The sequence below is a fragment of the Rhamphochromis sp. 'chilingali' genome (genome assembly GCF_963969265.1).
Source record: "Rhamphochromis sp. 'chilingali' genome assembly, chromosome: 18".
NCBI lineage: Eukaryota > Metazoa > Chordata > Actinopteri > Cichliformes > Cichlidae > Rhamphochromis > Rhamphochromis sp. 'chilingali'.
The window spans coordinates 10,173,092-10,185,116 of record NC_137945.1 but is presented as its reverse complement, the minus strand read 5'-3'; the positions used below and the strand labels follow the sequence as shown (position 1 = coordinate 10,185,116).

Genomic DNA, 12,025 nt, shown 5'->3' with positions numbered 1-12,025 from the left:
ACAAAAGTCATAATTAGGGTGGCAAACCAGAGGCTCGGGGTCCAGAAGCAGCCCACAGAAAGAAAGGCTTTGGAAAACGGGAAGGAGGGTTTTACAACTTTTCCTACTGATGAAGACCTCATCATTGGCCACTCATACTAAACAAAAGTAATTTAGTAAAGAGAAAAGTTCCTGTTTTTCCACCAACTTTTTCCTGTAGTTTTATAAATTGATTCAAAATATTAAATGTCAAAGAGCCATGCTGACAGATTGCTTTCATTAACTACAGTAACTTTTCTTAAAAATGCAGAAAACCTGAGACGTATGCTGAAATTTAGTTAAATAATTAGCAACATGAATTATCATATTAAAGATTGTATCTTTTAAAAATAGGAATGTATATTTTTATATTTTTATTCTCAACTCTTTTATATGACCTAATCCTACAGAATAAAACAGAATGAAATTGTAGGATAAGTTGCACAGTAAACCAAAAGGATCTGATGAATTTTAATTTTTTTGATTTTTCTATTTTTTCTTCTGAAAAGAACTACTTTCTTTTCTGGCCCATCTTTTGTTTTCTCTTCCATTATTAGTTGGGAAGAACTAATTTGGAAAGTGAAGCTGTTCGCGGAGCATGAATTTCAACAAGTAAAACACCAGAAGAGCTAAATGAATAAATGAAAACGCAAAGGATACTGTAGAATGACCACTCGGTAGCTTTCCTTATCAGCAGCTCAGCATCCATCACTTAGAACAACACAACAACGGGTACGACAGCTAGGAATAAACTACTAGACAGCCCTGCCGCAAAAGCATATCATATGGCGTAAATCCACAATACCCCACGGCTCAATGTAGGCACTAACATAACCCAGAATATGACAGATACTACTTAGCTCTCTGCTTTTGTAATGATCAGAGCTGATCAGAGTAAAGGTTTGAATGGGTGTCGTTACCCTGTCTTACTTTGCTAGTTGTGGTTAAAATCAGAATAAAGTTATATTAACAAATACAGCATGAAAACTGGTTTAGAGGATTAAACTGCTCCTGAAGAATTTCTTTTTTTATTTTACTAATTTTTTACTAGAGTGAGATGGAGTTTGTTTTCATTATGAAGGACATTTTCATTCACTATATTTACTCTAATGCCTCGCGATTGTTTTTTTTTCCTTTCTTCTTTTTTTAAACCTAGAATTAGAAGGCTGGAGTTTAGGACGCAGATACAAATGACACAAATCTCGCTCATTTCTTGATATGTGTTATAAATAAATAAATAAATAATGGCTTATTAAATGTCGTTTCCCATCACAGTACGGCAGTACTCATGGTATCCATGGCAACTCTATACTTCCTGTTTCTGGGTGACATACCAATCAGCCTCACACTTCCGTAATCAGCATACATAAGCGTGTTGAACAATTCAAAATACATAAAAGTAAACTCCATTATGAGGAAGAAGCGAATCAGAGCTGACAACATCAACCCTGTGGGGTCTGAATGGATCCTTTACTACACTGACACAGCAAGGCGATTAGCATATTTTGCTTTATTATTATTGATTGTATGTTTCGCAAAAGACTGAGCCTTGCCCTGTCATTGCACCAAATCATCAAAAGCTGCAATAACCATGAACCAAGATGCACAATTGTCACGGTCCTTCCACATAAAGCGCACATAAAGCTCTGCTTCGCGTGACGTAACGTAAAGGCGAGCCCGTGTTTTTCCGTAGAGCTGGAGACATTCACTTTATGCAAGCCTCCACCTGACCTGACGCCTGTGCACCGCTCAGGTAAGACAGAGTTATTTACTTTAATAAACGAAACGAAAAGAGCACCTATCTGAAAGTGGAAGATGGCATGCGTTTATTTGGCAAGGTTTTTTTTTTGGTTTTGTTTTGTTTTATTTATTCAATTTTTAGATAACAAAACAAAAGATTATTTTCTACGGTTTGATCTTCTTTTCTTCTCGTTGGTTTAACCGTCCGTTGTCTTAGATGAGAGTTTATTGTGATTTTTCTTTAATAATATTATGGAATCCCGTCTTTGGATATATTTCAAATATTTGCATTCTTGTTACATAGCACTGAGAAGAACCAGCACCTGAGTCCCACAGGAATTTGTTACGTGACACCAGAAGAACAGGTGTAACAGGTGCGACAAACAACCTGTTTGCTGTCCGAAACTAAAACACCGAGCAGCAGAGATTTTCTCAAGTAAAATAAAGTAAAACAATGCAAACAATTACAAAAAAGCAAGTATTGTGTATACATGGTGTCTACCATTGAAAGTTAAATTCTTTTTACAAAACAATCATGTTTAAAACATTTACTTAACTTTGAAAGCTTTTAAACTACTAAAAACAGCCATGCTGTTTTGTGTTAAAACAATACCCTGAACCTGACATTGGCTGGACTCTCACTAATACTACTTTCTGTTTTTAAACCACATTAAGTCAGGGTAACATTCAACCCTGACTCTTACATGACACATTCCTGCTTTATTTAAGCAAACCCAGTTCTTGTAAAAATCAAGCACACATACTAGTAGAATACTGCCTCCATGTGGTTGAAATTTTCATTACACTTGAGAGATTATTAGGCTCTTTGGCCTAGATTGAGTGGAGTGAAGCTGCCACTCCTCCACATTGGGAAGAAGTCAGCTCAGGGGAATATTGAGAAGTTCAATATGTAGCCCACTAAATTCTGTTAAATAAATAAATAAATAAATAAACCTCAATCATACACTGTGAAAAATTGCTGAACCCTTTTGTGGTGATCTTCATGATGGTGTAATTTACAGCCCACAGCACATTTAAACAGACAAACATTTTTACATTCCAGATCTAAAAAACAACAACAACACAGTTTCAAAATAAATGAAAGCTGAAAAGTGTGTTATGTCGTGTTAGCTAATTATTGTGGAAAGTAAAATCACAGTGATTTCGACAACATGGGTTCAGAATTTTCAAACTGATTCATCCCGTAAATCACAAGACACTGTGCTCACCTGCATAAGCTCCCTTTGTAGGATAAAATTATTGGTAGTAGATGTCAGCCATTTAAGCCAAAACCAATTACCAATAAGAATAATTATCATAAGAATATGCTTTAAAACATGTCAGCTAGTGCAGCTGTTTACATCATGAGAGTTTTCAATAATAGATGTAGATTGTACCACCTGTTAGCTAGCTGTGTACACAAAGGTTTTATAATCTAGGGTCAATAGTTTTGGTCAAGTGTTCACATATATCTCTTCGTCTGTTGCTTTATATCTTATAAACCTGGGGCCCGGCTGTTTGCAGTGTTATTCAATCAGTACTCTTGTGAACATACAGTGCTGTGAAAAAAGTATCTGGCCCCTTTCTGATTTCTTAACTTTGCACATTTGTCACACTTAAATGTTTCACAGAAAGTAAAGTTTATTATTAACTAAAGATAACTTGATTAAATACAAAATGCATTATCCAGACATGATTACTGCCAGAGCAGTTGAATCAAGAAATTACTTGAATAGAATCAGTTAAAAGATCTCGAAAAGCAACACGTCATGGCTCGATCTAGAGCAACTCAACGGAAGATGAGAAACAAAGTCATTGACATGCCATCATCAGTCTGCAAAGGGTTACAATGCTACATTGAGACCATTATCCACAAATGAGGAAAACTTGGAACACTGGTGAATCTTCCCAGGTTAAATTAGTCCAAGATCACTGACTCACCCAGGAGCTCACAAAAGAACCCAGGACAACATCTAAAGAACTCCAGGCCTCACTTGCCTCAGATAAGGTCAATGTTGCTGATACAGTTACAAAAAAAAAGTCTGGACAAAAATAGCATCCATGAGAGACTTCCAAGGCAAAAATTACTGCTGAACAAAAAAGAACACATTTACCCCCCCAAAAAAACCCATCATGATTCCCAAAACTTTTAGGAAAATATTCTGTCCACTGACAAGACAAAAAAATGAACTTTTTGGAAGTCTTGTGCCTTGTTATGTCAGATCTAAAACTAACAAAGCTTTTTATAAAAAGAAGATCATACTAACATTCTAACCCAATTCTGCTCTCTAGCAGAAAATCCCGAAGGATAATGTCTGACCATCAGTTTGTGCCCTGACGCTCAAAAACACTTGGGTTATACTTAAGACAATGATCTGAAACAAACCAGCAAGTCCACCTCTGAATGGCTCAAAAATATAAAGAAATAAATAAATGAAGGTTTTGGAATGGGCTACTTAAAATCTGACTGAGATGCTTTGGCATGACCCTAAACAGGGCTGTTTGCGCTCAAAACTCTCCAGCGTGGCTGAATATAAAAAATTCTGCAAAGAAGAGTGGGCCAAAATCCTTCCAAAGTGTATGAGAGACTCATTGCCAGTTATCACAAACACTTGATATGCAGTTCTTGCTGCCAAGGGTGACACAATCCGTTCTTAGGTTAGTGTTAGAGAGTTATCTCTGGGATGCTGGTGTGATAACTCCCTGAGGACAAGGACTCCGATCAGAGAGTGGGGCCCAGAGAGTGCTTTCCAGATATACTTTAATGAACATTAACTGATTCAACAGCAGGCCAGTAGTACAGCAATTGGCATACTCAGTGAGAGTATGTGAGTGGTTCTAAATAACAAGAAAACAGGGAGAAAATTACTTTTTAACATAGAGCCAGATAGATCTGAACATTTTTTCCCCTTAATAAATTAATTTACCATTTAAAAAATGGATTTCGGTATTTCCTGCAAATACTGCACTGTACAGCCTGCTGTATTAAACTGCCAGTGGACAAAATGGATGAGCTGTAGGTGCAACTCTTGTGTAACATACCTTATCATATCCTAAAGGAACCATGTCTGCTGTCTACCTTCTCCTCCTGCTGGTCCCCACAATCTCGGCTCAGACTTTTCGCTTTGGTGCCTGCCCTACTCCGAAGGTGCAGTCTAACTTCAGCCTTCAGCTGGTGAGCACAAACAGTATTCTGTATACATACATACAAAGTAAGCAAAGAGCTGTACAGAAATGATTGTTCATCTTTATTTACAGTACCTGGATAAGTGGTATGAGATTGAGAAGCTGCCTGCTTCTTTTGCCAGAGGACAGTGCATTGAAGCGAATTATTCCATAAGGAAAGATGGGACCATCCGAGTCTTGAACTCTCAGGTTTTGTAAGTAGTAAGCAACTTGTGGTTTGCTAAAGGAAAACACCACTTTAATTGTAACAGGTGATAACATAGCAATTGATTTTCATTATGTTTTTGCACGGACGACCAGTCCAGCCACTACACTTCTCCAGCCCGAACGACATTCCGATGTCATTGCTGTATATCCTGGTGGTGTGGATCAGTGAATCGATGTTTTATTATTGCACCTGTGTATTTGCTGTATCAATATGTACATCACTGAAAAAACAAACAAAGACAAAAAAACCTTTCACCAAACAAACCTCAATATTGGCAACAATGACGGGTATTTTTTTCTCCCCTGCAAGGTGCAGTTCAGGGTGTGGATTTAACGTGTACATTAGGCACCTTTCTTCTTATGTATTGTACGAGGAGAATGAAAACAAACCTGAGTGACACGATTAACATCTTGACCCTGAACTGTTGACTGAAGGCTCGGTGGCGGCACACCTCATGTGGCGTTTGCTGTAATGACACAGGGTGCTTGCTCGTGCTGAACAGAAGTTTGCACAAAGGAAAGAGATTTTGTCTAATTTGCTGTAATTGATTGTGGTAACAAGTAATTTGCTTGATAAACTCATACAGTATCTGTGTGTCTCAGGGGTGGTAAAAGGGAGTTTTTAGAAGGGACAGCTGTGGTTCCAGACCGACAAGAACCAGCTAAGCTTGGAGTTTCCTTCTCATATTGTAAGTATTTTGTTATCATCCCATTTAAATCATAAAGTACTCTATCATCATTAAAGGGCAAAAAAAGTACATAACTTATGGCATTTTTATTGGACCGCATTAAAAATGACCATAAAATCATTCTCTGTAGCGTTGGTAGAGATAGATTGTGGTTCTTTAGTGTAGTAGCTTAAATATTCACCTTGCAAGCAAAAGATTTGTGGTTTAATTCTAGGAGGGTTTGGGGGTGTGTCAGGATGAACAACTGGTGTAAAAACCTGCCAAATGAGACATGTGGAACCAGCTGCTGTGGGAGCCCTTTGTGAATAAGGGAACAGCTGGAAGTAGTTTCAGTGCCAGTGACCTCTCAGAAACAATTTGGTGCCCCTTATTTAGGGCTTTGAGAATGCCAGCAACCAAGAGATGGCAATGTCACGCCAAAAACTGAATATTAAAGATGGAAGGAGTAATCAAATGTAGTGGTATACCATTTCACAACTTCAGGTTTAGCTGGCAAATTCATGTTTAAAAAAAAAAACAAAAACAAAAAACTAAGAAACTCAGTCACCTTTTGGATCGGATGATAGCGCAGATCTGCAATTTGTAGCCAAGGTGCTAAGTGTCATCCATAACACTTCACACTAGGACACACACCACTTTAGTGCAAGCTGGAGATCATTAGTCAACAAGTCAGCAGGATAACAAATTCAAATTGGAGACATGATCCTGAGATGACCAAAGGTGTCACTGTATGCTCTGTTTGACATCTAAATGCAGCAAAGGGGCAATGTGGACCAAGATCTCACTGCAGCTGTATGGATCATTAGACCTCATATATAGTGGCTTTGTCATTTTACTTTTTATGGCTTTGTATTTGGAGTAATGTATATCATGTTGCATCAATTCTGCTTTACAAATCTAAATCATTTGCAAACTCACCCATATAAAAGTTTGCTATTGTCTGTATTTTATCTTTCTGTGGCTGTGCTTTCTGTTACCAGTTACACCCTATGGCCCATACTGGGTGCTGGAGACAAACTACACCAACTACACCATTGTGTACTCCTGCACAGACATTCTGCGCATATTCCACGTTTACTACGCCTGGATTCTCGCACGGTCACCCTCCCTGCCTCCAGAGACGGTGCATTACGCCAAGCAGTTGCTGACTGATAAAGGAATCGATATTTCCAAGATGACGCCCACATATCAGAGCTGTGGAAATATTTAGGAACTGACAGAGAGGTTCATTCATTAAAGGGTTTTTCTGTTTGTAGAACTAATTATTTATCCTACCAGCCATGAAATCATAGTACATCTGTTACATTGTTGTTTCTTTTTATTTCATCATTGTTTTCATCATTTTAATTTTGTCATTTGATTACAAAGTGAATGGATTAAAGTAATATTTTGAGATAAAATTCATTTGATAATTAAAACATTTATATAGTACATATTCTTGCAAAGAATTAAATACTAAATCTGTAAAAAAGTGATTGGTTTGCATAGTAATTAGTCAACGAAAATAGCAACATCCTTTTTATATTCTATCTATAGTGCATCTTTTATTATTTACAACAATGAGCAAATCAAGCTGTTCTTGGTGATGGAGGGAAAAAGAAACTGTGGATCTGTTCTACTTAAATTAGAGCTGTTTTTTTTTCCCATTTGAACTGGAAATAATCTATTGAACATGCAGTCCTGTCTCACAGTGATGCAATAAATGATTCTATGTGCAACTTTAAATACTGATGAAATTAATCAGAATTCACTGATGAGTGGGTGACAACATCAACACTGTGCAGTGACAAAGAAGGTGAGAAACTAAGTGTACTCCTACTGTGACTTTCTGTACTCTTACAGGGTCTTCTCAGGAGTTGACATTGCAGCAAATTCACTCCAAAGCCAGACTGTGCATTGCTCAGAGAAACTGCAAAAAACCCAAGAGCTACTCGTCAAATTCTACAGGCCTCATTTAGCGTTACGGTCCTGGGTCGGTGACCTGGTGTTTTGAGTCTTGTACTTTTGTTTTCTTAGGATGGTTGTGTTTTGAGTTTTTGGTTTCCTGTCCTGTTTCTGTGCCCCTTCCTGTGTTCCACACGTCTGTTTTATTTTGAATGCTCTGCCCTATCTGCAGTGTGTCTAGTTTTGGTTTTCCTCATCTCGTTTTTTGTCTGATTACCGGTAGTCCCAGCTGTGTTTCCACCTGTTTCCTATCTCCTCGTTTTCCATCCTGTGTATTTTAGTTCTCAGTCTTTACCCGCTGTGCTGTGTGTTTTGTCGGCCAGCCTGTCTGTTTAGTTTTCAGTTTAGTTATGGTATTCAGCAATAAAGTCTCTGAGAGTCGGCACTTTGGGCCCTATCTTGCCTGCACACAGCCCTCATATGTTAAATGTTAATGTTCATGACAGGAAAAAAAAGATACTGAACTAATAGGACTTTTTGGGAATGGGTGCTAGGAGAAAGCCTCTTCTCTTTAAAAACAACATGGCAGCATGGCTTAGGCTTGCAAAGTTGGATCTGAACAAAGCTCAAGACTCCTGAACAATGTCGTTTGGACACACAAGACCGTAATGAAGATGTTTGGTCCTAAACCCACAGGTCCACATTTTTTATTTATTTTTTTTAATATTTTTATTGAGAGACAAGTTCAATTCAATTTCAATTCAATTTTATTTATATAGCGCCAAATCACAACAAAAGTTGCCTCAAGGCGCTTCATAGATACAGAGAAAAACCCAACAATCATATGACCCCCTATGAGCAAGCACTTTGGCGACAGTGGGAAGGAAAAACTCCCTTTTAACAGGAAGAAACCTCCGGCAGAACCAGGCTCAGGGAGGGGCGGCCATCTGCTGCGACCGGTTGGGGTGAGAGAAGGAAGACAGGATAAAAGACAGGTTAATAACAGATATGATTCAATGCAGAGAGGTCTATTAATTAATAGACAAGTGTACATTAGTTTACAATGACAATACAATCTGTTCCCCTCACATATTTGTTAGTTTTTCTTACATGAACAGATACAATAATACACACACATACGCTTAAATAAAATTGAAAAAACAAACAAACAAACAAAACCTAAGAAGAAACCCAAAACAAACACACAGCTCCACATTTGGAGAAAACCAAATACAAGATATCAGCACAAACACCCTATACAAACTGCAAAGCAAACTGGCGATGGAGGGATGATGATTTGAGTGGGCTCAAACTCTGCACAAGCAACTGATAAAATCAAATGGAAAATAATTACTCAAGGCATCACTGCCAAAGATACAAGTGACTGAATCGCAAGATGAAGTTTTCACATGACTCAGTGACTCATGGGCAGTGTTGGTCAAGTTACTTGAAAAAAGTAATCAGTAGCTAATTACTTATTACTTCCCCCAAAAAGTAATCCCGTTACTTTACTGATTACTTATTTTCAAAAGTAATTAATTACTTAGTTACTTTTTAAAAACACGATTTACATCCTGAATAGGTGATAAAGCGATAGATCTTTCCGCCCAATTCTACTTTTTCTACATAATCCATCATACAAAATGTAATCAAGTGGAAAAGTCTCTTTTTAAAACTTGTTTTATTGGTTTAATCTTTTAACTTTATGCATTAATGTAAATGTAACTTAGACCCCCGGAGAGCAGTCATTTTGGTTTTCTACCTTAGACCCCCGCGGAGTCATCATTTTGCGTTTCTACCTTTAAAAGCCGGAGAGCAGTCAGTCAAATGCTGGAGTCATTCATATGTATATTAGGTCGTTACCTAGGAATTCTGGAGGGAGGGGAGTGGGGGTTTGAGTGATTGAGGGGGGGGGGAGCTGCTAAAAGCTGTGAACTTCCTTTTGTGTTTCATCTTGATGCATTCTCAATCATCCAGGGAAATAAATCTCCAAAAGTCACCAACTTGGAGTGTTTCAGTTTGCCATCTTGGGGAGAAATCAACACACATGGGTGTATGTCCTTTGTTGCTGACATTTATTGATAAAAACAGTACAAAAAACCAACCATTTGTACACATATTTACAAATAATTCAACATTGTCAGCAATCACTCACAATCCTGGCACTGCCACGGTATCTGTCGTCTGCATTTACCACATGTGTACCTGTAGCAGTGAACACATCGCACAGTGGCCTGATTTTTTTTGCATCTGTGTTTGACCTGACACGTGGCCCTTTTTCCAGGGCTCGGTGTGGAGGGTTCTGCCCGAAGCAACTGATCTTTTCTTGCCTTCTTCGCAGCTACATGAGAGTGAGCCAACTCTGTTGCAAGCGCCACCAGGAAGTCCACCCGTCTTTCCTTCGTCCCGGTGCATGCTTGATACAGCACATGTGCATTCAGTGCTGCCATGTCAATCATGTTATAAAACACGGCGACTGGCCAGCGCCGTGTTCCTTTGCGGACAGTGTACTCCCGAACCATCTGGTCCATCACATCCACGCCACACTTTGTTTTGTTGTAAAGGGTGACAGTGTTTGGCTTTCTTTTGGTGGTGTTATCAGTCTGAACCACGCTGTGCATGCTGCTAAGAATATAGACTGTCTTCTTCCGTTTGGCCGCATACGCCATCAGCGTGGCAGCAGAGGTTGAAAACACCTAAGAAATAAGATAAATTGTTATTTTCATAGCCCTTTTACACACAATGAAACACATAAACATAGAACCACAAAAGACCTGCAACATACCTGAGTGGTGAATTCATTGCGATCTGTCTGTCTAGTGGATTGAGGAATTTCCCTGCGAATCTTGTTGACTGTGCCGAGGATGGTGGTTTTCCGTCCAAGAAGTTTTTGCGCAAGTGAAAGCGATGTGAAAAAATTGTCCGTGGTAACATTTCTGCCCTTGTCTAGGAATGGTTCCATCAGCCTCATTACTACATTTTCAGAAAGTCTCTCCCCGGTGGGACGACTGGGGTCCTTGCCAAGATATGGGAAGACATTGCAAATGTACTTGGATTTTAGGTCGCAAGCCACCCAAAACTTGATCCCAAACTTGTCCGGCTTACTTGCAATATACTGCAGGAAACAGCAACGAGTCTTTGATGGGAAAAGCTGTTCATCAATGGTGATATGCAGACCAGGGTTGTAGCACGTGATGCAGTTGGTGACAAATGATCCCCACACACTGGAAATTGCAGCGAACTTGTCAGTCTTTGCTCGATCACAGCGGGTGGACTTGTCATCAAAGCGTAGGTGTTGCATGATGTTTTGGAAGCGGTTTCGTGCCATAGTTCCAATTATCTGTGGGTTTCCCAGGTTTGCTGACCAGCAGTCATTTACCGATGGAAGCCTGCAAACCCCCCGCAAGATCACAATTGCAATAAATGCCATTAGTTCAGGGAGGTCCATGAACCAATGAACATCCTCCGTTTCCCGTGCATGTTGAATAGTCCATTCTTGAATGCTACGAAGCATGTCAAGAGTGACGAAGCACAGGAAGCTCTGAAGGCGAGTCGAGATACTTCTCCTGGCCTTAGCCGTTGGCTCTCCATCTGCAGCGTACGCTTCTATTGGGGTGAAAGGGAGACAGGTCCCCACATGTTCTTCACGCCACACTGTGCCATCTTTCGCTGTCTCAGTCCCCAAACAAGGTCTCTTTTTCGGTGGAGAAGCAGTCTCCTCATCTGCAGTGTGAACAAATTCAAATTGTGAGCAAAATGGGAAAATGGGAAAATCACAAATGCATGCATAGATACTAATTATAATTCCAGTATCTCCTCCTCTGTATCAGAATAATGTCTGAAATATCTTACTTACTAACTACATCCACTTACTTGTTTGAAATGAAAAAGGAAATAACATGAAATGAAACTAACCGGAAGACTGATCAGACAGCTCTGAGTCCGAATCCGGCTGAACTGCTAGGTCTTCTCCATCCGAGTCACAAGGGTCGACCTCCGTCAGGATCATTTCCAAGGCTTGCTGAGTGGTGAGTCTTCTCTGCATTTTCTTTCCTTGGAGAGGAGACGATTCTTCAGGGCGATGAATTTTCTTTCCTTGGAGAGGAGACGATTCTTCAGGGCGATGAATTTTCTTTCCTTGGAGAGGAGACGATTCTTCAGGGCGATGAATTTTCTTTCAAACTGAAACACTCCAAGTTGGTGACTTTTGGAGATTTATTTCCCTGGATGATTGAGAATGCATCAAGATGAAACACAAAAGGAAGTTCACAGCTTTTAGCAGCTCCCCCCCCCCCCCCCCT

At 39.4% G+C, this 12,025-nt stretch overlaps 1 protein-coding gene across 2 annotated transcripts; it reads left to right on the top strand.

The window, feature by feature from the left end:
* The first annotated feature begins 1,616 nt into the window (after positions 1 to 1,616).
* LOC308385774 (apolipoprotein D-like) lies at positions 1,617 to 7,565 on the top strand. Of its 2 annotated transcripts, XM_080864900.1 has the most exons (6): positions 1,688 to 1,771; positions 2,063 to 2,132; positions 4,818 to 4,933; positions 5,017 to 5,138; positions 5,755 to 5,840; positions 6,821 to 7,565. In XM_080864900.1, the coding sequence occupies exons 3-6, from the start codon at positions 4,823 to 4,825 to the stop codon at positions 7,048 to 7,050; spliced, it is 549 nt and encodes a 182-aa protein (XP_080721026.1). In that variant the 5' UTR covers positions 1,688 to 1,771; positions 2,063 to 2,132; positions 4,818 to 4,822; the 3' UTR covers positions 7,051 to 7,565. The 2 variants fall into 2 exon arrangements, with proteins under 2 accessions (XP_080721025.1, XP_080721026.1); XM_080864899.1 differs by lacking the exon at positions 2,063 to 2,132 and having other exon boundaries at positions 1,617 to 1,771.
* The last annotated feature ends 4,460 nt before the right edge of the window (positions 7,566 to 12,025 follow it).